Genomic DNA, 21,423 nt, shown 5'->3' with positions numbered 1-21,423 from the left:
TTTTAATCTGGAGTACCAAAGATAGACTTCATGGGGTACATAAGCAGCCTAAAATTATATGCAAAATTTATTTATATGCTGTAAATACATTTTTCTGGGAAAAAGGACCACAGTTTTTATAAGATTCTCCAAGGAATGTGTCCTAGAAAAGATTAATAATCATGATATGCAAACATATCATGAAATAAATAAACTTATATCAGGGAAGTTCATCTCTGGGAAATGGCCCCACAGACCACTCTGATGAGGGATCCCAAATTTTGAGAAAAATGCTGCTTTTTCTCCAAAACACTTTGAAACTAGCATCATGGTTTATGGTCAGCCTATTTAAGGCTATATTGCTGATCTGATTATAAAGCTTTTGTGATGAGACCCACTTACCGCAAAACTTTTTCAGCCACATTTATTTTTTATTTTTATTTTTCATTTATTTTTATTTATTTTTTATTTTTTTATTTTTATTTATTTTTTTTTTATTTTTTATTTATTTATTTTTTTAGAGACAAGAATCTTACTCTGTCATCTGTGGCAAGATCATCTTACTGAGGCCTCAAACTCCCGGGCTCCAGCGATCCCCCTCAGGCCTCTCAGCCTCCTATGTAGCTAGAACTACAGGCATGTGCCAGCATGCCTAGCTAATTTTTTTTTTTTTGAGATGGAGTTTTGCTCTTGTTGCCCAGGCTGGAGTGCAATGGTGTGATCTCTGCTCACTGTAACCTCTGTCTCCTGGGTTCAAGCAATTCTCCTGCCTCAGCCTCCCAAGTAGCTGGGATTACAGGTGCCTGCCACTAAACCAGGCTAATTTTGTATTTTTAGCAGAGATGGGGTTTCATCATGTTGGACAGGCTAGCTAGTCTCGAACTCCTAACCTCAGGTGATCAACCTGCCTCAGCCTCCCAAAGTGCTGGGATTACAGGCGCAAGCCACCATGCCCAGCCATGCCCAGCTAATTTTAAAATTTTGGGTAGAGATGGGGTCTCACTATGCTGCCCACGCTGGTCTCAAACTCCTGGCCTCAAGCAAACCTCCTTACTTGACCTCGCAAAGTGCTGGAATTACAGGCATGAGCCACTGCGCCTGGTCTTCAGCCACATTTATCTAACAGGAAAACACAGCAACTCACCAAGACTCCGCAAAATTCTGTTCATCCCACTGGGCTCCGACTCAGGAATTGTTTCCAAATACTGGATGGCCCGGACCTCAAACAATCCTACAAGGAAAAGCTCATGTTGGTGAAACTGTGTAACACTCCAGACTGGGAATTACATCAAACTCTGTGCTCATAACCAGTGTATTATTTCCAGGGCTAAAACAATATTACAAAATAAACAATTCTCATAATAAACAACTCGGATTTTGAGCCCTTGTCACTTTACAATACTTTTTATTCATAATATAGTAAAATCTTTCAAGGTATTCACTAAATAGAGAGGGAGAACTTTATAATGAAACTGACCTTTAACTCCACTTTTCCGAAGCTCTCGGTCCTGGATGAATCCTGCAAACATCTGAGTCTCCATGAAGAGATCCAGGAAGTGGCGTACACTTCGGGAGGTGTGGGACTTACGGAATGGTTCCCTTTGGAAAACACGCTCCCCACGCTCAGTGACAGTCATGTTCAAAGAATAATGTCCTACCAACTCCACAAAAAACCTGACAAATGCTTCGGATACCAGAGAGTTGAGTGTCACATCTGCTGCAACATGAAAAAAAAAAAAAAAAGAAAAAAATCTCCTCAGTTATCTGTATCTGGAAACACTGGCTCTGGTTATGGAAGTCGTGCCTAAGAAGTTATAGATTAAAGGACTGAGAATAAATCTAGGAGTGTTCATTCTTCACTTTCTTTCTCCATGACCTAGAAAAGGCTAATTACTTCTACCCTTCCCTTCATTTTCTTCCCATACATACTCCTTCTACATCTTGCAACCTGGCTTGCACATCTGTTGATTTCATTGTAACTGCTCTTTCAAAGGCCACTGGTGAGAGCCAGCCAAATTTAATCTGCTCTTCTATTTTTATCTCCTTTAAGCTCCATGCTGCATTTGTGCTGACTACCTCCTTGTCTCTCTTGTCCCCCACAACTCTATGCTCTTCTGATTTCCTGGTTCCTTTCCTGACTTAATGACAAAGCAGTTATTTTTCTCTTGTCCTTTCTTTCTCTTCCTGAGCATGGTGCTCAGACACTCCTCTTCAACATTCCCTTCCGTAAAGGGCTAACTGGCACAGAGATAGAGCTGGCTATGATAATACTGTAATTCCAAACCTTAGTTTTCCAGCCCTGTTATCTCACCTTCTACATTTTCAGGCTACCTACGGGTGGTTATTATTTGGCTGTCCCATTAGCACATAAGTTCCATCTGTCTAAAGGTCACTATATCAGGTTCTTTTTGGAACTTGGACTATGAATCAATTAAACAAACAATACATATCTAAAGCCAAACCCATTATATTTCCCCACGAAATCAGTTTCCCTCTCAATATTCCCATCTTTTTAAATAAAGATTTTTTTTTTCCAAAATACAGACAGGGTCTTGCTATGTTGCCCAAGTGCTAGTCTCAAACTGCTGGGCTCAAGCAATTCTCCCACCTCAGCATTCCAAAGTGCTGGGATTACAGATGTGAGCCACCATGCCTGGCTGACATTGCCATTTCATACTGCACTATAATTATTCCATAAAAATAGTTATTTGAGTGCTAAAGATATGTTGTACTGTATTAAGTGCTTCTACAAACATAATAATCTATTATTTTTATTTTTCTTTTACAGAGGAAACTGAGATGCCAAATGATTAAATAAATTCTCCAGGGTCATCCCATCTAGTAAGTGAAGATGCTGGACTCACAAGTCAGGTGATTTTTAATCCCTATAATATACTACATTATATTGCCTTCCAGGTCCCAGGCTCAAACTTCAGATTCAACTTACACTCCCTCTTTTTCTTCCATATCCAAATAGTCTTTTTCCCCCACCTTCACATTGTTTCTTGCTCTTTTCCCAGGGATCCACCCAGGATGGGAATCAGGAGCCTAAGTTTAGTCAGAGTTCTACCATAAAGCAGTTGCATAATAGTGGGTGGCTCACTTTTCTCAGTTGGCCTGTCCATATCTATGCTGACCAGGTGATTTCCAAGGTCTCTTTCTGAATTACATTTTGACTCTAATCTAGGTTTTTGTTATATTTTGTCCAACACCCTTCCTTCTCATCTCTTTCCTTCTGCAGCTGAGAATCCATGTTCATCACTGCATTTATCTTTTTTTCTTTTTGTTAATTTTTTTTTTTTGTAGAGATGGGGTCTTGCTATGTCGCTCAGGCTGGTATTGAACTTATCCTGCCTTGACCTCCCAAAGTGCTTGAGATCATAGGTATGAGCCACCAAACCCAGCCCCAACACTGCATTTATCTTCAACACTTTTGCCTCACTGTTACATCTTAATTTCTTTCTTTTAAAAATTACGTTTTTCTATAATTTCTTTACTCTTTCCTTTTTAATGTATATACTTTACATATTCTTTGATATGTATGAGTATTTTATAAGATCAAAAGTGAAATGAATAAATTCCGTAACACAAACAAAGCTTAGAAACAGAACATTACTAATATCTTTGAAGTTTCCTGTGCGACTCTCTCTAATGGCATTCTTCTCTTACTTTCCAACAGAGTGACCATGGAATTTTGTATTTATTATTCCCTTGCTCTGCATTATAGTTTCACTATGCACATATAAAACCCCAACAGCATATTAGTAGGTTTTTGTATGTCTTTGAACGATATACAAAATATTGTATTCTTCTGCAACTTACTGTTTTATTCAATATATGTTTTTAAGACTCATTTTTAGCTGGGTGCAGCTAAAATGGTTCATGCCTGTAATCCCAACACTTCAGGAGACTGAAGCAGGCAGCTCACCTGAGCCCAGGAGCTTAGGACAAGGCTGGGCAACATAGACTCCATCTCTACAAAAAATTAAAGAATTAGCTGAGCGTGGTGGCACAGAAGTGTGGTCCCAGCTACTCAGGAGGCTGAGGAAGGAGGATTGCTTGAGCATAGGGGATTAAGGCTGCAGTGGGCCATGATCACACCACTTGCACTCCAGCCTGGTTGACAGAATGAAACATTATCTCAAAAAAAAAATTCATTCTTAAGGCTTTATTCTCCTGAAAATGGATATTCACACTGTTTTTAGTTTTTGCTATCACATATAATGGCACTATAAAAATTATTGAACTTGTTTCCTAGTGATCATGTGCAACAGATTCACTAGGGTATGTATTTACAAACTACACTGTTGGGTTGTAGGATATGTACACCTTTAATTTTACTAGATAATGCCAACCTCAAAGTGGTTGAACTACTTGACACATTCTTACCAACACTTGATATTGTCAGACTTAATTTTTTTTTTTTTGAGACAGGGTCTTGCTCTGTTGCCCAGGCTAGAGTGCAGTGGCACCATCACAGCTCACTGCAGCCTCAAATTCCTGGGCCCAAGTGATCCTTCCACCCAAGCCTCCTGAGTAGCTGGGACTACAGGCACACATCAACACTCCTGGCTAATGTTTTAATTTTGTTTGTAGAAACAGGGTCTTGCTGTGTTACACAGGCTGGTCTTGAACTCCTGGGCTCAAATGATTCTCCCACCTTGGCCTCCCAAAGTGCTAGGATTATAGGTATGAACCACAGTGCCTGGGCAGATTTTTTAGTTTTTGTGAATATGGTGGGTATAAAAAATGGTATTGCATTGTGGCTTACATTTACACTTCCCTGAATGTAAATGATGTAGTGAGGTTGCACGTCTCTTCAATTATTTATGGGCTTATCATGTTTCTTCCTCTTTGAATGTTTGTTCCTATCTTTTCCTCATTTTTCTATTAGATTGTTTATCTTTTTCTTACTGATTTACAGGTGTTTTTTAAAAAAATAAATTCTAGACACTGTTCATTTGATAGTTATATATATTCAAGATGTCTTCACCTAGTCTGTAACTAGTTTTTAAAATCTCTTTTCCATGGTGTCCCTTGACGAAAAAAAAAATGTAAAGATTTAACACAGTCAAATTAACCTATCTTTTCCTTTATGGTCTCTGCTCTTTGTGCCGTATTTTTAAGAACCCCACCACTGTTTTATTGACATAAAATATTTACTTCTATTCTTTTAAAAATATTTTCAAAAGCTTTGCTTTTAACATTTAAGTCTTTAAATTCACTGGAATTAATTTTCTGTATAGTGTGAGGTGTAGATCCATATTCATTTTTTTCATATAGAAGACCAATTGTCCTAGTATCATTTATTATTATTATTATTTTAGACAGGGTCTTACTCTGTCACCCAGGCAGGAGTGCAGTGGCACAATCTTGGCTCACTGCAACCTACACCTCCTGGGTTCAAGCAATTCTCCTACCTCAGCATACTGAGTAGCTGGGATTACAGGTGCGCACCACCACACCCAGCTAATTTTTGTATTTTTAGTAGAGACGGGGTTTCACCATGTTGGCCAGGCTGGTCTCAAACTGCTGACCTCAAGTGATCTGCCCACCTCCGCCTCCCAAAGTGCTGGGATTATAGGTGTGAGCCACCGCGCCCGGCCCTAGTATCATTTATTAAATGGTCCATCCTTTTTCCACTGATACACAACGCCGGCACTGACACAAATCAAGTTTCCTTATGCATGTGCACTCTGTATTCTTTCTATTGCTCTATTTCTGCACCAAAACCAAACTATCTTAATTACTATCTTTATAATAATTTTTGATGTCTAGTAGTGCAAGCATTCCAATCTTCTTCTTTTTTGAGTGCCTTAGCTATTCTTGGCCCTTTGTACATCCAATTAAATTTTATGGTTGGGCGCAATGGCTCACCCATGTAATCCCACGGCTTTAGGAGGCCGAGGTGGGTGAATTGCCTGAGCCCAGGAATTCAAGATCAGCCTGGGCAACATCGTGAAACCCCGTCTCTACAAAAAATACAAAAAAACTAGCCAGGTGTGATGGTGCACGCCTGTAGGCCCAGCTACATGGCTGGCTGAGGTAGGAGGATTGCTTGTGCTCAGGAGGTCAAAGCTGCAGTGAGCTATGATCGCACCACTGCACTCCAGCCTGGGTGACAAAGCAAGACCCTGTTTCAAAAATAAAAATAAAAATAATAAATAATAAATTTTACAATCAATTGGCTGAATGGAATTCTAATTCTCTCTTGAACCCTCTCCCATCTCACTTTCTTCCCCTCATTCCACTGAAGCTGCTGTTATCAAGGTCTTCATATTGTCAAATCTACTGGTCAAATCTTAGTCCTTGCCATACTTGGTCTCTTTGCAGCTGTAGGCATAATTGACTACTCTTCTTTTCATGAAGTATTCGCTTTGCTCAACTTCTGCAATGTCACACTCCTGTTTGTTTTTTTATTTTTCTTTTCACTTTTTGTAGAGATGAGGTCTCACTATGTTGCCCAGGCTAGTTTGGAATTCCTAGGTTCAAGGAATCCTCCTGCTTTGGCCTCCCAAAGTGCTGGGATTACAGGTGTGAGCCACTGTACCTGCCCACACTCCTGGCAGTTTACACACATACTTTCCTGGTTTTTCTCCTTCTTTACTGGCTGCTCCTCTTAGTCTCTGTTGCTGGATAGTTCTCCTCCTTCCAACCTCCAAGTGTTGGAAATCTAACCACGCCATTTACAACCAACACAGGGCTCAATCCTTAAACCTTTGTTATTTTCTAACAATACTCACTCTATACGATCATCTCATCTGGTCCCACAGCTTTAAAACAGCAATTTCTAAATGTTTGCTTTTAGCCCAAATCTTTCTTCTAAAACATTTCCAGTTGGATGTCTGCTTAAGTATTAAACTTCTAATAGGTATCTCAAACTGTAACATCCAAAACTAAACTTTTTATTACTCCTCTAAATCTGCTCCTTCTAGGCCAGGTGTGGTGGCTCACAACTGTAATCCCAGTGCTTTGTGAGGCTAAGGCAGAAGGATTGCTTGAGACCAGGAGTTTGAAATCAACCTAGGCAACGTGGTGAGACCCTGTCTCTACAAAAAATAAAAAGATTAGCTAGGTGTGGTGGTGCATGCCTGTAGTCCCAGTTGAGGCAGGAGGATTGCTTGAGCTCAGGAGGTTGAGGCTGCAGTGAGCTATAATTGCATCACTGCACTCCAGCCTGGGTGACAGAGCAAGAAACAAAAAATAGAAAAAGAAAAAACCTGAAACAAACAAACAAAAACCCCTGCTCCTTCCCTAATGTTCCCTGTCAGTACATAGCATTAGTTTTCTCATCTGTAAAATGAGGATTAAATAATGATACCTGCTTCATAAAGATAAAACAAAATGTATGCCAAGTGCTTAGCATAATGCCTGATACAGTATAAGCGCCCAATAAATATTATTTGCCCATTTATTTAACAAGTATTTATTGAGTACCTATTTACTGAATACTGTTTAAAGTACTGGAGATAGAGAACAAAATAAAGCCACTGTTCTCACGGAACTTACGCTGCAGCATATGAGATAGTGCTAAGAGCCTTGAAGAAAATTAAAGCAAGGGGAAGAGGATAAGGAGCACTAGGGGAATGGGTACAATTTAAAACAGGGCAGTCAGGAAGGGCCTCAGTGAGAAGATGACATGAGCATGGACCTACAGAAAGAAAGGGCAGGAGTCACGTGGATATCTGCGGGAATAGCATTCTATAAATGTAAATGAGCAAGTGGAAAGGTCCTGAAATAGAAGAGGACCGGGCATACTGAGGATAAGCAAGGAAGCTGATTATAAGATTTTCAAGGCACAGGCAATCTAATGCTACTTTGGTATATCCTTTAACATAGTGCTGGGCATTCAGTAAATATTTACTATCTTAACCTTAAGTCCTTGGCTCACTTGTCTCATACCTTGTGAAAAATTCTGCTCCTGAGTCAAGATTTCATTTCGTTCTTCCAAAATCTGCATCAGGGCAGCTTGAAGTTTTGGTGGTAGAATTTCATCCTCATCAGATACCTTAAGAAGAAAAAAAATGGAGATTTTTCTTTGTATGAGATTTGAGGGATTAAGTCTCAAATATGCCCTAGTTATTTCTCCAAAATTCCACAAGTGACTGTATATATTTTGGCTAAAGAGTCAGTCTGAAGTTTCCTTCCCTACATGAAAAATCTTTCATGTTTATGGTGTATATATTTTAACTATATTAAAAAAATATATACTTTGTAAAATTTTCTGGCACTTTTCCACCAGATCTCCCTCATCTACAAGTCTTCTGTTATATTATGAAGATCATCCACAAATAAATTATGTTTCAAACATGATGAGCTAATTGATTCTGAAAATGTCCTGGGAAACACTCTTCTTTTCACCCTGTGTTTCAGAGCTCACACTCCTACATACATGTTATATCCGGAGGGCTGCTCTGAGGAGGCTTTACGAACTCTTCCTTTCCACTTCAATATTCAGAATAAATGGTCACTTCATTTTTGCTCCTACTGTACCTTGTACAAATTTCTATTATACAATTTCTAAAACTTTATGTATGTCTGTTTCTCCCCATTAGACTGTAAGACCTGAGGGTTCAAACTGTGTCTTACTCATTTTTACATTCTAACAGAATATCTAGAAATAATCAGTGCTTGGCCAGGCACGGTGGCTCAGGCCTGTAATCCCAGCATTTTGGGAGGCAGAGGCAGGCAGATCACGAGGTCAGGAGATCGAGACCATCCTGGCTAATACAGTGAAACCCCGTCTCTACTAAAAATACAAAAAATTAGCCGGGCGTGGTGACGGGTGCCTGTAGTCCCAGCTACTCGGGAGGCTGAGGCAGGAGAATGGCGTGAACCCAGGAGGCAGAGCTTGCAGTGAGCCGAGATTGCACCACTGCACTCCAGCCTGGGCGACAGAGCGAGACTCCGTCTCAACAACAACAAAAAAAGAAATAATCAGTGCTTAATAAATGTTTTTAAAATGTAATTAAATTAGAGGCTTATGTGTTGACCCACCTGGAGTTGAAAGGTGGTTTTACCTCTTTTGAGAATGAGACATTTATGTTTCCTTCTTCCTCCTTTGGGATAGGCAGCTATAAACTGAAGCCAAATTTTTCAGGTCAATCTTGCATGATTGGCCATGATGTCAATTCAACTATGTGTAGGAACTAAAAGTTTTGCCTGAGTCATATTCTTTAAGTACTTTCACATATTGTCTGTCCAATTATCTACAGTAGACACTTATCCTAAAACATAAGTAATTACCTCCTTTGGCACTCACCTCCTGTAAGAACTTGTCTGCACAGAGATCAACTATCAGCACCTATGAAATAAAGGAGCCAGGCAAGTTCAACCAGAGACATTCACAGACAAATACAGGCAATGAGAATAGTTTTAAACAAAATTTACTCAAAGTTTTAGCTCATTTAAAAGTTAGCCAATCAACACAACAAAAGATAAATTCCAAGTGAAAGAATGATGACATGCATACCTATAGATTAAAAGAGACTAAAAATATGTCAACTAAATACAGTGTGTGGGGCCAGGCACGGTGGCTCACACCTGTAATCCCAGCACTTTGGAAAGTCGAGGCAGGATCTCTTCAGCCCAGGAGTTGGAGACCAGCCCTGGCAACACAGTGAGACCCTGTCTCTACACATTTAGCTGGGCATGTCATACACACCTGTAGACCCAGCTACTCAGGAGGCTGATCTGAGACGATCATTTGAGTCTGGGAGGTCAAGGCTGCAGTGACTGTGATTGCGCCAATGCACTCCAGCCTGGGTGACAGAGTGAGACCCTGTCTCTAAATAAATAAATAAATGAATAAATAAATAAGTACAATGTGTGGACTTCGTTTGGAACCTGATTTAAACAAATGATTAAAAGTTTATGAGACAACTAGAGATTTAAACACTGGATTTTGCTGATATCAAGGAATTGTTGGATATTTTAGGTGTGATAATGGTACTGAGGTTATGTTTAAATATGCCCTTATGTTATAGAGATTCACACTGTAATATTTAGAGATGAAATTGTGTCAGGATAGCCTTCAAAATATTATGAGAAAGAGGAATGGGTAAGGGTAAAGACTGGCCATGACTTGATAAGTACTGAAGTGGGGTGACTGGTACACAAGGATTCATTTCACTCTTCTGTTTACTTTTACATATGTTTAAAGTTTCCAAAATAAAAAGTTATTTTTTTATTTTTTATTTTTTAAAAGAAGGACAAGGCAGCGGAGTAATGGGGAACAGTCTTTTCAGTAAGTGGTATTGACACAGATGGTTATCCATATAAAAACAAATGAAACAACCCCTACTTCACATTATACACATAAAAATCAAGCTCCAGGAGGATTCATAATCAAAAGTTAAAGGCATGTTCTTCCATTTGTTTGTATCCTCTTGTATTTCATTGAGCAGTGGTTTATAGTTCTCCTTGAAGAGGTCCTTCACATCCCTTGTAAGTTGGATTCCTAAGTATTTTATTCTCTTTGAAGCAATTGTGAATGGGAGTTCACTCATGATTTGGCTCTCTGTTTGTCTGTTATTGGTGTATAAGAATGCTTATGATTTTTGTACATTGATTTTGTATCCTGAGACTTTGCTGAAGTTGCTTATCAGCTTAAGGAGATTTTGGGCTGAGACAATGGGGTTTTCTAGATATACAATCATGTCGTCTGCAAACAGGGACAATTTGATTTCCTCTTTTCCTAATTGAATACCCTTTATTTCCTTCTCCTGCCTAATTGCCCTGGCCGGAACTTCCAACACTATGTTGAATAGGAGTGGTGAGAGAGGGCATCCCTGTCTTGTGCCAGTTTTCAAAGGGAATGCCTCCAGTTTTTGCCCATTCAGTATGATATTGGCTGTGGGTTTGTCATAGATAGCTCTTATTATTTTGAGATACGTCCCATCAATACCTAATTTATTGAGAGTTTTTAGCATGAAGGGTTGTTGAATTTTGTCAAAGGCCTTTTCTGCCTCTATTGAGATAATCATGTGGTTTTTGTCTTTGGTTCTGTTTATATGCTGGATTACATTTATTGATTTGCGTATATTGAACCAGCCATGCTCATGGGTAGGAAGAATCAATATTGTGAAAATGGCCATACTGTCCAAGGTAATTTATAGATTCAATGCCATCCCCATCAAGCTACCAATGACTTTCTTCACAGAATTGGAAAAAACTACTTTAAAGTTCATATGGAATCAAAAAACAGCCCGCATTACCAAGTCAATCCTAAGCCAAAAGAACAAAGCTGGAGGCATCACACTACCTGACTTCAAACTATACTACAAGGCTACAGTAACCAAAACAGCATGGTACTGGTACCAAAACAGAGATATAGATCAATGGAACAGAACAGAGCCCTCAGAAATAACGCCGCATATCTACAACTATCTGATCTTTGACAAACCTGAGAAAAACAAGCAATGGGGAAAGGATTCCCTATTTAATAAATAGTGCTGGGAAAACTGGGCTAGCCATATGTAGAAAGCTGAAACTGGATCCCTTCCTTACACCTTATACAAAAATTAATTCAAGATGGATTAAAGACTTAAACGTTGGACCTAAAACCATAAAAAACCCTAGAAGAAAACCTAGGCATTACCGTTCAGGACATAGGCATGGGCAAGGACTTCATGTCTAAAACACCAAAAGCAATGGCAACAAAAGCCAAAATTGACAAATGGGATCTAATTAAACTAAAGAGCTTCTGCACAGCAAAAGAAACTACCATCAGAGTGAACAGGCAACCTACAGAATGGGAGAAAATTTTCACAACCTACTCATCTGACAAAGGGCTAATATCCAGAATCTACAATGAACTCAAACAAATTTACAAGAAAAAAACAAACAACCCCATCAAAAAGTGGGCAAAGGGTATGAACAGCCACTTCTCAAAAGAAGACATTTATGCAGCCAAAAGACACATGAAAAAATGCTCATCATCACTGGCCATCAGAGAAATGCAAATCAAAACCACAATGAGATACCATCTCACACCAGTTAGAATGGCAATCATTAAAAAGTCAGGAAACAACAGGTGCTGGAGAGGATGTGGAGAAATAGGAACACTTTTACACTGTTGGTGGGACTGTAAACTAGTTCAACCATTGTGGAAGTCAGTGTGGCGATTCCTCAGGGATCTAGAACTAGAAATACCATTTGACCCAGCCATCCCATTACCGGGTATATACCCAAAGGACTATAAATCATGCTGCTATAAAGACACATGCATACGTATGTTTACTGCGGCACTATTCACAATAGCAAAGACTTCGAACCAACCCAAATGTCCAACAATGATAGACTGGATTAAGAAAATGTGGCACATATACACCATGGAATACTATGCAGCCATAAAAAATGATGAGTTCATGTCCTTTGTAGGGACATGGATGAAATTGGAAATCATCATTCTCAGTAAACTATCGCAAGGACAAAAAACCAAACACCGCATGTTCTCACTCATAGATGGGAATTGAACAATGAGAACACATGGACACAGGAAGGGGAACATCACACTCTTGGGACTGTTGTGGGGTTGGGGGGGGGGGGAGGGATAGCATTAGGAGATATACCTAATGCCAAATGGCGAGATAATGGGTGCAGCACACCAGCATGGCACATGTATACATATGTAACTAACCTGCACATTGTGCACATGTACCCTAAAACTTAAAGTATAATGAGAAAAAAAAAAAGTTAAAGGCAAAATAATGGAAGGCCCAAGAGATAATATAGGAGAATATTTTCATGAAGTTAATATAAAGTAACTTAAGCAGCTCACTAAAAACACCATCTATAATGAAAAAGATTGATAATTTTAACCACATTAAAATTAAGAATTTCTGTGCATTAAAACACATCATTTTTGAAAATGAAAAGGCAAGCCACAGACAAAGGGGCCAGTACCCAGAATATAAAAAGACATCTTAACGCCAGGCGCAGTGGCTCATGCCTGTAATCCCAGCACTTTGGGAGGCTGAGGTGAGCAGATCACCTGGGATAAGGAGTTCAAGACCAGCCTGGCCAACATGGTGAAACCCCATCTCTGCTAAAAATACAAAAATTAGCCAGGCGTGGTGGCAGGCGCCTGTAATCCCAGCTACCCGGGAGGCTGAGACAGGAGAATCGCTTGAATCTGGGAGGCGGAGGTTGCAGTGAGCCAAGATCACACCACTGCACTCCAGCCTGGGGGACAAGAGTGAGACTTCGTCTCAAAAAGAAAAGAAAAGAAAAGAAACAATAAGAGAGTAGGGGCTGGGTGCGGTAGCTCACACCTATAATCCCAGCACTTTGGGAGGCCAAAAAAGGCAGATCACTTGAGGTCAGTAGTTTGAGACCAGCTTGGCCAACACCGTGAAACCCCGTCTCTACTAAAAATACAAAAAATTAGCTGGGCATGGTGGCGTGCACCTGTAGTCCCAGCTACTTGGGAGGCTGAGGCACGATAATTGCTTGAACCTGGGAGGCAGAAGTTGCAGTAAGCTGAGATCACACCGCTGCACTCCAGCCTGGGCAACAGATTGAGACTCCATCTCAAAAACAAAACAAAACAGTAAGAGAGTAAACAATGTAGTGGAAAGAGACAAAGATTTTTATAAAAGATGATATTCAAGAGACCAATAAATAGAAGGATGCTCAACCTCAACAGGAATCAAGGAATGCAAATTAAACCACAATATGAATAACACTACGCACCCACCAGATAGGCTAAATTATACAACTGATGATAAAAAGTGATGGTGAAGACGTGGAGCAACAGGAACTCTCATACACTGTCGAAGGGAATTTAAATTGGTACAACTACTTTGGAAAACAATTTAACTTTATTAAAGTTGGAGATATGTTTACCCTATGACTCAGCAATTCAATTTCCAAGTATATACCCATTGAACTGCATGTGTGTATGCACTGAGGGTCATGTATATTTATAGCAACATTATTCATAACAACCTCAAACTGGAAACAACTCAAATATTCAACTGTAGAATGGATAAGAAAATTGTGGTACATTCACACAATGGAATCCTATATACAGTTAGAATGATTAGACTATTGTTGACCTCATCAACATAGATGAATCTTACAGATATAATGTTGAGAAAAGGGAGCCAGGCAAAAATATATATACCATATGAATCTATTTATGTCAAGCTTAAAACCAGACAAAGCTGAATTACATTGCTTAGGGAGGAATGCCTAGGGGTAAAACTATAAAGAAAAAACAAGTAAATGAATACCATAAAAGTCAAGGTAATGAGTACCTTTGGTGGGGGATGGGGATGGAAACAGAAAGAGGCATGATGGGGACTTCTAGGGGGCTGGCACTGATTCCATTGTGGTAATATTTCCATTCCATTCTAATGCTGGTTATGTATCTGTACATTTTGCTTTAACCACTTATCTATATGTGTGTTATATTTGAAATAAGGTTTTTTGGGTTTTTGTTTTGAGACAGCATCTCCCTCTGTCACCCAGGCTGGAGTGCAGTGGCATCATCTCAGCTCACTGCAACCTCCACCTCCCGGATTCAAGCAATTCTCCTGCCTCAGCCTCTCAAGTAGCTGGGATTACAGGCATGAACCACCACGCCTCGCTAATTTTTGTCTTTTTAGTAGAGATGGGGTTTTACCATGTTGGCCAGGCTGGTTTCAAACTCCCTGACTTCAAGTGATCCACCTGCCTCAGCCTCCCAAAGTGCTGGGATTACAGGCATAAGCCACCATGCCCGGCCTTGAAATAATTTTTAAAGTTAATCCAGAGTAGAATAACACAAGAATGAGCCCAAGGTTACTACTGTAAATAAGATACAGCTTTGGATTTATGTGTACTATCGAATTTTCCCATCTTAATACTAGAAATATTATAAACAGCAATATTATAATAATTTAATAGAAATATTATAAATAGCATAAAATAGTAATAACTAAATTAATAACAATTCCACCACTCTTAAGATCACTTATTTTTACTTCTCAATGCTCCAATATTAGGTTCCATTCTTCCATCTCACCTCTTCAATGGGTAGGTCCTGGAGCTGTGGTAAGGAGCAAGACAGGATTCCAATAAGGAATGGAGTAGGCGAGCACACGATGTCAATCATAGATGCTGGCAAGACTGGGATATAGGTATGCTGCCAGGTGAATGGATACAGTGTAGCTACCACAGCATGGCCACATTTTGACAGGGTGCTAGCCAGAGGAGAAAACAAATGGTGTCATATATAGAGTAACATAAGGAGGACATTTCAGTTATTATGTTAAAGAATTAAAAATTGATGCTGGTTAGTGATCATAGATTAAAAACTATGCGAACAGTCATTAATTTTTTAATATTTTACTTAAAATTTAAACTTAATTTACTGAAAATGTTCAATCTTAATCCAGCTCATTTCCACAATTTCTCATGCGAAAAATTAGTCTACTTAGAAAAGTATTACCAACTTTTGACAATAGGGTAAGCAAAATGCATTTAAAAGGGAAATTTATTAAAACCCAAAAAAGTCATTGGTATAGCCTAATGCAAGTGGCTTTTTGATGATTTACCATTTGAAATTATCCATGCCACTATATACCACTAGATAATTGAGAGACTGATCCTACATTTTAAAAATATGCCCAAATTTTTGTTCTCACTCATAGGTGGGAATTGAACAATGAGAACACTTGGACACAGGGTAGGGAACATCACACAACGGGGCCTGTCATGGGGTGGGGGGATAGGGGGAGGGCTAGCATTAGGAGAAACACCTAATATAAATGACGAGTTAATGGGTACAGCACACCAACGTGGCACATGTATACATATGTAATGAACCTGCACGTTGTGCACATGTACCCTAGAACTTAAAGTATTAATAGTAAAAAAAAAATGCCCCAATTTTAAAATTTGGAACAAATAAAACACCAGTGTGAAATAACATATTTCCCTTATTTCTTACCTTAGGCTGTTGGCAACAAAGATTACCCTACGCTCCAAAAGGAGAGAGGCACAGACCCGGATGAGATGACACACACTCAGGCACTTAAAGAGACATTTAAAATCAACATGTTCCAATCGGGAATCTAGTGGTCGGCAGAGTTCAATGGACTGAAATGCAAGATGAAGAATCAGGTGAGCTAATGTTGGAAAACAATCCTTAGTGCCAACGCTATGGATCCTGTTATTCTTATATAAATTAAACTCAAGAAAGGTCTGCTACATGGGGTCTGTGAAGCTTCCTATACTAATGCCAGGACCCAACAGCTTATTTTTGTGCTGTAAATCAAGATCCTTTATTCCTTCTGACAATAGTATATACAGTCTTCATTAATCACATGAAATTGTCATTACAAAGGGACTCAGTCTATGTATGGTAGAAAATCTCTGGGTCCTGGGTCTAGGAAGAACTACGTCACAGATCAACTGGATATTTCTCCAGTGCTTTATGGAAATAAAACATATTCTTTACAGTTTATGGAAAAGGGAAATCTATCCCCTTGGGCTCTGGAAACTGCCTACTAGTGTAAGTCCTGCTTTTTAGTGGCCATCAAATCTTTTCAAAATAAGCTAACTTACCTCATCTCCAGCCCCAGGGAGGTAACTCTTAACTGTGATGGTGCGTCCAGGAGCTGGGAAAGGAGCTTCCATGACACTTCGCATGAATGGGTAAACAAGGGCTGGAGACATTTCTCTTCTCTTCTCTACTTCATCCAGAATCTATACACGCAAAGTGTTATTTTATTATGGACTAAGTTAAAAAACATAAAAGAATGCTATTACAGGAACTGCCAAACCTGGTGTACAAACTTTAAAATAACCCAAATAAAATTTAAGACAGATAAGCTTCTGCAATCAATAAAAGTTAAATAAGCATCATATCTCTTGGGGAGGTATCATTATACCCTGAAGAAAAGTTACTAACATAAATCAGCTTATTTTTAAAGGAGAAGCCCCTTTTCAGCTCACTAAGGGAGGGGCAAAGAAGGTGACAGTGACAATGATATCCTGCAATTTGTTCTAAGAAAGACACAAGACAAGATAAGCTTTGGACTATGTTCTCCCTTAAGCTGAAAGTTCTAGCAAACCAAAATGAAGATGATATAGCAACAGCAAATGGATTAGAGATGTAAGTTTAAGCCTTCAGGCATGTGGTTCCTAGTTTACTAATAGGGAACCTTTCTGAAGTAACATGTTAAACTCTATGCCACTTAATATTGAGAGCTCAAAAAGGACACCATTTTTCATACAGCTCATTCTCCACTCACCTTTGAAAAAAGATTGAAGCAGCCTAGGCGACTAACCATGCAGTACACCTCAGGGAGTCGCTTTCCTTTGCCTTCTGGCTAAAAGATAAAAACAACAACAACAAAAAAATCAAGCCACGTACATTTTTATTAATACTAATTTGGACTATTAATTATCTTTTACTACTCTTTAGTATGGAGCAGTAACCAAGGCTCTCATCTTCAGTGAACACTGAAAGATGTGAAAAGTGCTAAAAATGGTAGCATGTTTTATTCTAGGTTTAGTGAGGCCACCCAAGCAAGAAAAAAGCCCTAATATGGTTGGTGAGTAACTCAGAGCTCCTTCGAGTAGCTCATTGTACTCTATTTCAAATATATTCAGACTGAGATTCAGCCACTATGTCATCAGTTACTTCCTCTATTATAAACAAATAAAATAAATCCATACCCCTTCTCTTCTAGAACACTCCATGGTTAACCCCCACCTTGCTCTTGCTGTTTAAAGCTAATACAGCTTCCTTAATACACAGATCATTGAGCATCCCTCAAACTCATCTAGAGATAGTGTTTCTGAAGTTCCTACTCTGACTCAATTGTTCCTTGACCAACCCTGTCTGTCACACAAATCTGATACTTACCAAGAGCTTCTTACAGTAACCAAACCACCGGCTTCCATCTTCACCAGTCAAGACAAAGGAGAATGTTTCACTGAAAAAAGAGCCAATAGTTAGTTTAGGATCCAAACAATCACTTATGGCATTCTCCATGGAAGAAACAATTGAAAACTAGAGTCCAACAGTAGTCATTTTGTGATCTAGTTAGGATCCAAACAACCACTTATGGCATTCTCCATGGAACAAACAATTGAAAACTAGAGTCCAAGTTTTCAAGTGATCTAAGAGGAGGCATAATATTACATTCATTGCAAGTCACACTCCTCCTAAGGAATGCCCAGGCCTTAAGAATATCTTGCTTTGTACTGGAGTGAGAGAATAGGTATGAGATAAGCTGTTGATGTTGGTTCCTTTTGTTTTCTTATTAATCCACTCTAGGTATTAATCAGGGTTATTTTCATTTAAATTTTATTTTTATTTTTTAAGACAGTCTCACTCTGTTGCCCAGGCTGGAGTGCAGTGGTGCAAACAGATCTCACTGCAGCCTTGACCTCCTGGGGCTCAAGTGATCCTCCCACCTCAGCCTTCCAAGTAGCTGGAACTACAGATGTGTGCCACCATGCCCCACTAATCTTTTAATTTTGTGTAGAGATAAGGTCTCACTATCTTTACAGGGCTGGTCTCAAACACCTGGATTCAAATAATCCTTCTGCCTCGGCCTCCCAAAGTGCTGGGATTATAGACACGAGCCACTGCACCTGGCCTTATTTTCCTTTTGTTGAATGCCCAATTTAGTCAAACAGATAGGTAAGCTACAAAGACTTTTGATAATGTCATTTCTCAGTTCCAAATTCTTCTCTTTAGTTCTGAGAGGCTGTATAGAGCAGTGATAGGCAAAGGATGATATCCTTAATATGTAAAAATTATTAGGACAAATATCAACTCCTCATTAGAAACATGGGCAAAAGATATGCGTTGATAATTTACAAAATGAAAACCTAAATATGCCCAAGAAAGAAACTCAGACTCAATAATCAAATAAGTCCATTTTTTTTTTCTGAGACGGAGTCTCACTCTGTCGCCCAGGCTGGAGTGCAGTGGCACGATCTCTGCTCACTGCAACCTCCGCCTCCTGGGTTCAAGCAATTCTCCTGCCTCAGCCTCCCGAGTAGCTGGGACTACAGGAATGTGCCACTACACCCAGCTAATTTTTTATTTTTAGTAGAGATGGGGTCTCACTATGTTGGCCAGGCCGGTCTCAAACTCCTGACCTGAGGTGATCCACCCGCCTCGGCCTGGGATTACAGGCGTGAGCCACAGCACCTGGCCAAGTCCAATTTTTTTTTTTTTAAGAGACTGGGTCTCACTGAACAGAACTTAATTTTCTGAAGACAGATTTATTATCTTCCTTCTTTCCTCCCTCCCTCCCTTCCTTCCTTCCTTTTATTATTATTATTTTTTTTGGACAGAGTCTTGCTCTGTTGCCCAGGTTGGAGTGCTGTGGCACAATCATAGCTCACTGCAACCTTGAACTCCTGGGCTCAAGTGATCCTCCTGCCTCAGCCTCCTGAGTAACTACTGCACACCACCATGTCTGGCTAGTTCTTTTGGTATTTTTTGTAGAGACAGGGACTTGCTATGTTGCCCAGGATGGTCTCAAACCTGGCTTCAAATGATCCTCCCACCTTAGCCTCCCAAAGTGCTAGGATTACAGGTGTGAGCCACTGCACCTGGCCTAAATCCAAACTTGAACAATATATACATGTCTGTATTTGGCTAAAAATAAAGATTGGAAGGGAATATGCCAAAATATTTACAGTGATTACCTTTCAGTAACCAGACTGCCAGTGATCTGTAATTTCTGCTTTTTATTTACTCTTCGGTGTTTCCCAAATACTCTAGAATAAACATATATAACTCGTGGGGAAAAGCCAGCCACAGAGCAGCCAGGCCACTATGAAAGGCGCTGTTTATAAAGGTAGCAGTGCAACTGACAACACAAGAGCATCAACAGTGATGGCTGAGAGATGAGAGTGTCAATCAGGCTAAACTGCTTATGAGAGATAGTAGCTTAGTCTGGAGGCAACGTGAAGTTGAAGTGCAGAGCTATTTAAGCAACAGCTGAGGCTATTATCCAGAAGGTCATTACCATGTGATATGGTTCAATGAATGAAGCTTTTCAAACTAAATGGCATCATCAATAATTATAGTTTTGAACAAAGCAGGCATCTATTAATATTTACAAGCAGAATTCAGAGATTATGATAGTTTTTTAATTAAAAGTAGTAATTTCCTCTAGATACCTGGAAGAAATTCTTTAATACTTCCTTTCTTAATACACTACACTTCCCAAACTGGAGCCTCCCTTTGTACAGGTTCCACAGAGGAACATAAAAGCTGGGCTGTGGATTATTCTGTTAATTTGAAGAAGAACGAAGATGAAGATGAAGACATTGCTCTGTTTTATCTCTGTTTCTAGGTTGAGTCTCAAAATCCAAGTCTTTTTTCATTTTCTGTCCACTTGGGAGCATTTCTGATTGTATGTAAAATAGAACTTTTTTTTTTGTAGAACTGGCAAACTGAAGAGACTCTCAAATTTGTTTTCCTTTTGACACTGAAATTATTCCATGTTTTTTTTTTAAGCCCCACATAGGAAATGTTCTAATTCTGCTTCTTCCTTTCCTCCCACCACATCCTTAACTTGCCACAGTATTCACATAGCTTCACTAAAAATGGCTCTACCCATTTCTCAAATACTCTGATTTATTTTTGCAGTTCTAATGAATAGAAATCAGATAAAATTAGCCCATTTACCTCTTGAGTTCTGAGGTTGGCATCCAGTCCTTTGAATCAGGAAAACAAAATTTTGGGATAACTTTAAGCCTCTCTTCCATGTCTTTGGACTGCTTATAGCCATGATCATCCTAAAAAAGATAACACCACAGGTGACTTAAATTATACTATGTAAGTGGGGAATAGAAATAAAAAACTCAGCCTCATCTCAGGAAAAAAGGTCTCTGATAAGCCTGAGCAGTTGCTGATAAGCCTCAGCATGGTTATGTACTGCTTAACAAAATTAAAAAGTCAATTCTGGAAATCACTGAAGACGCACTGAGAACAGAGTTACTAAGAAAAAAGAATCCTGTTTTTACTTAGAAATGGTATCTGTGGATATCTCAGCATCTACTGTAAGAGAGATTAGTGAAAAGTTTCCTATCAAGAGGTAAAATCTTAATTCAGGATTCACACACTAATGGGAACCCAGTATTTTTATGAACCATGGGACATAAGATAAAAATCCATTCTTCAATGTACTGAGAACAAAAACCTAGTCAGCTCAAGACACTTTCCAAACAATAATCAAAGAAGCTTTGAAATGGTAGATGAATGTTATTTAGAAAAGATACGGCCAGATGCACTGACTGATGCCTGTAATCCCAGCACTTTGGGAGCCCAAGGTGGGAGCATCACTTGAGCCCAGGAGTTGGAGACCAGCCTGGGCAACATAGTGAAACCCCATCTCTACAAAAAATACAAAAGTTAGCTGGGTGTGGTGGCACATGCCTGTAGTCCCAGCTACTCGGGAGGCTGAGAGGTGAGAGGATTTC

The 21,423-nt window shown here is 39.4% G+C and overlaps 1 protein-coding gene across 4 annotated transcripts in view; it reads right to left on the bottom strand.

Moving 5' to 3' along the window:
- Positions 1–21,423, bottom strand: part of DENND2C (DENN domain containing 2C) — an 89,184-nt gene that overhangs the window by 3,462 nt on the left and 64,299 nt on the right. For 3 of the 4 annotated variants that reach the window (XM_054437834.2, XM_054437842.2, XM_054437823.2), the window contains exons 9-18: positions 20,630–20,739; positions 17,840–17,909; positions 17,223–17,300; positions 16,534–16,674; positions 15,917–16,065; positions 14,990–15,167; positions 9,242–9,283; positions 7,882–7,987; positions 1,457–1,693; positions 1,124–1,210 (exon numbers count right to left, since the gene is read on the bottom strand). In XM_054437834.2, the coding sequence (XP_054293809.1) occupies positions 1,124–1,210; positions 1,457–1,693; positions 7,882–7,987; positions 9,242–9,283; positions 14,990–15,167; positions 15,917–16,065; positions 16,534–16,674; positions 17,223–17,300; positions 17,840–17,909; positions 20,630–20,739 (1,198 nt within the window). Of the gene's footprint in view, positions 1–1,123; positions 1,211–1,456; positions 1,697–7,881; positions 7,988–9,241; positions 9,284–14,989; positions 15,168–15,916; positions 16,066–16,533; positions 16,675–17,222; positions 17,301–17,839; positions 17,910–20,629; positions 20,740–21,423 lie in introns of all 4 variants that reach the window. The other variant, XM_054437815.2, reaches the window with a different exon arrangement.

Source organism: Pongo pygmaeus, chromosome 1 (genome assembly GCF_028885625.2).
Source record: "Pongo pygmaeus isolate AG05252 chromosome 1, NHGRI_mPonPyg2-v2.0_pri, whole genome shotgun sequence".
NCBI lineage: Eukaryota > Metazoa > Chordata > Mammalia > Primates > Hominidae > Pongo > Pongo pygmaeus.
This window is presented reverse-complemented; position numbering and strand designations above follow the sequence as displayed.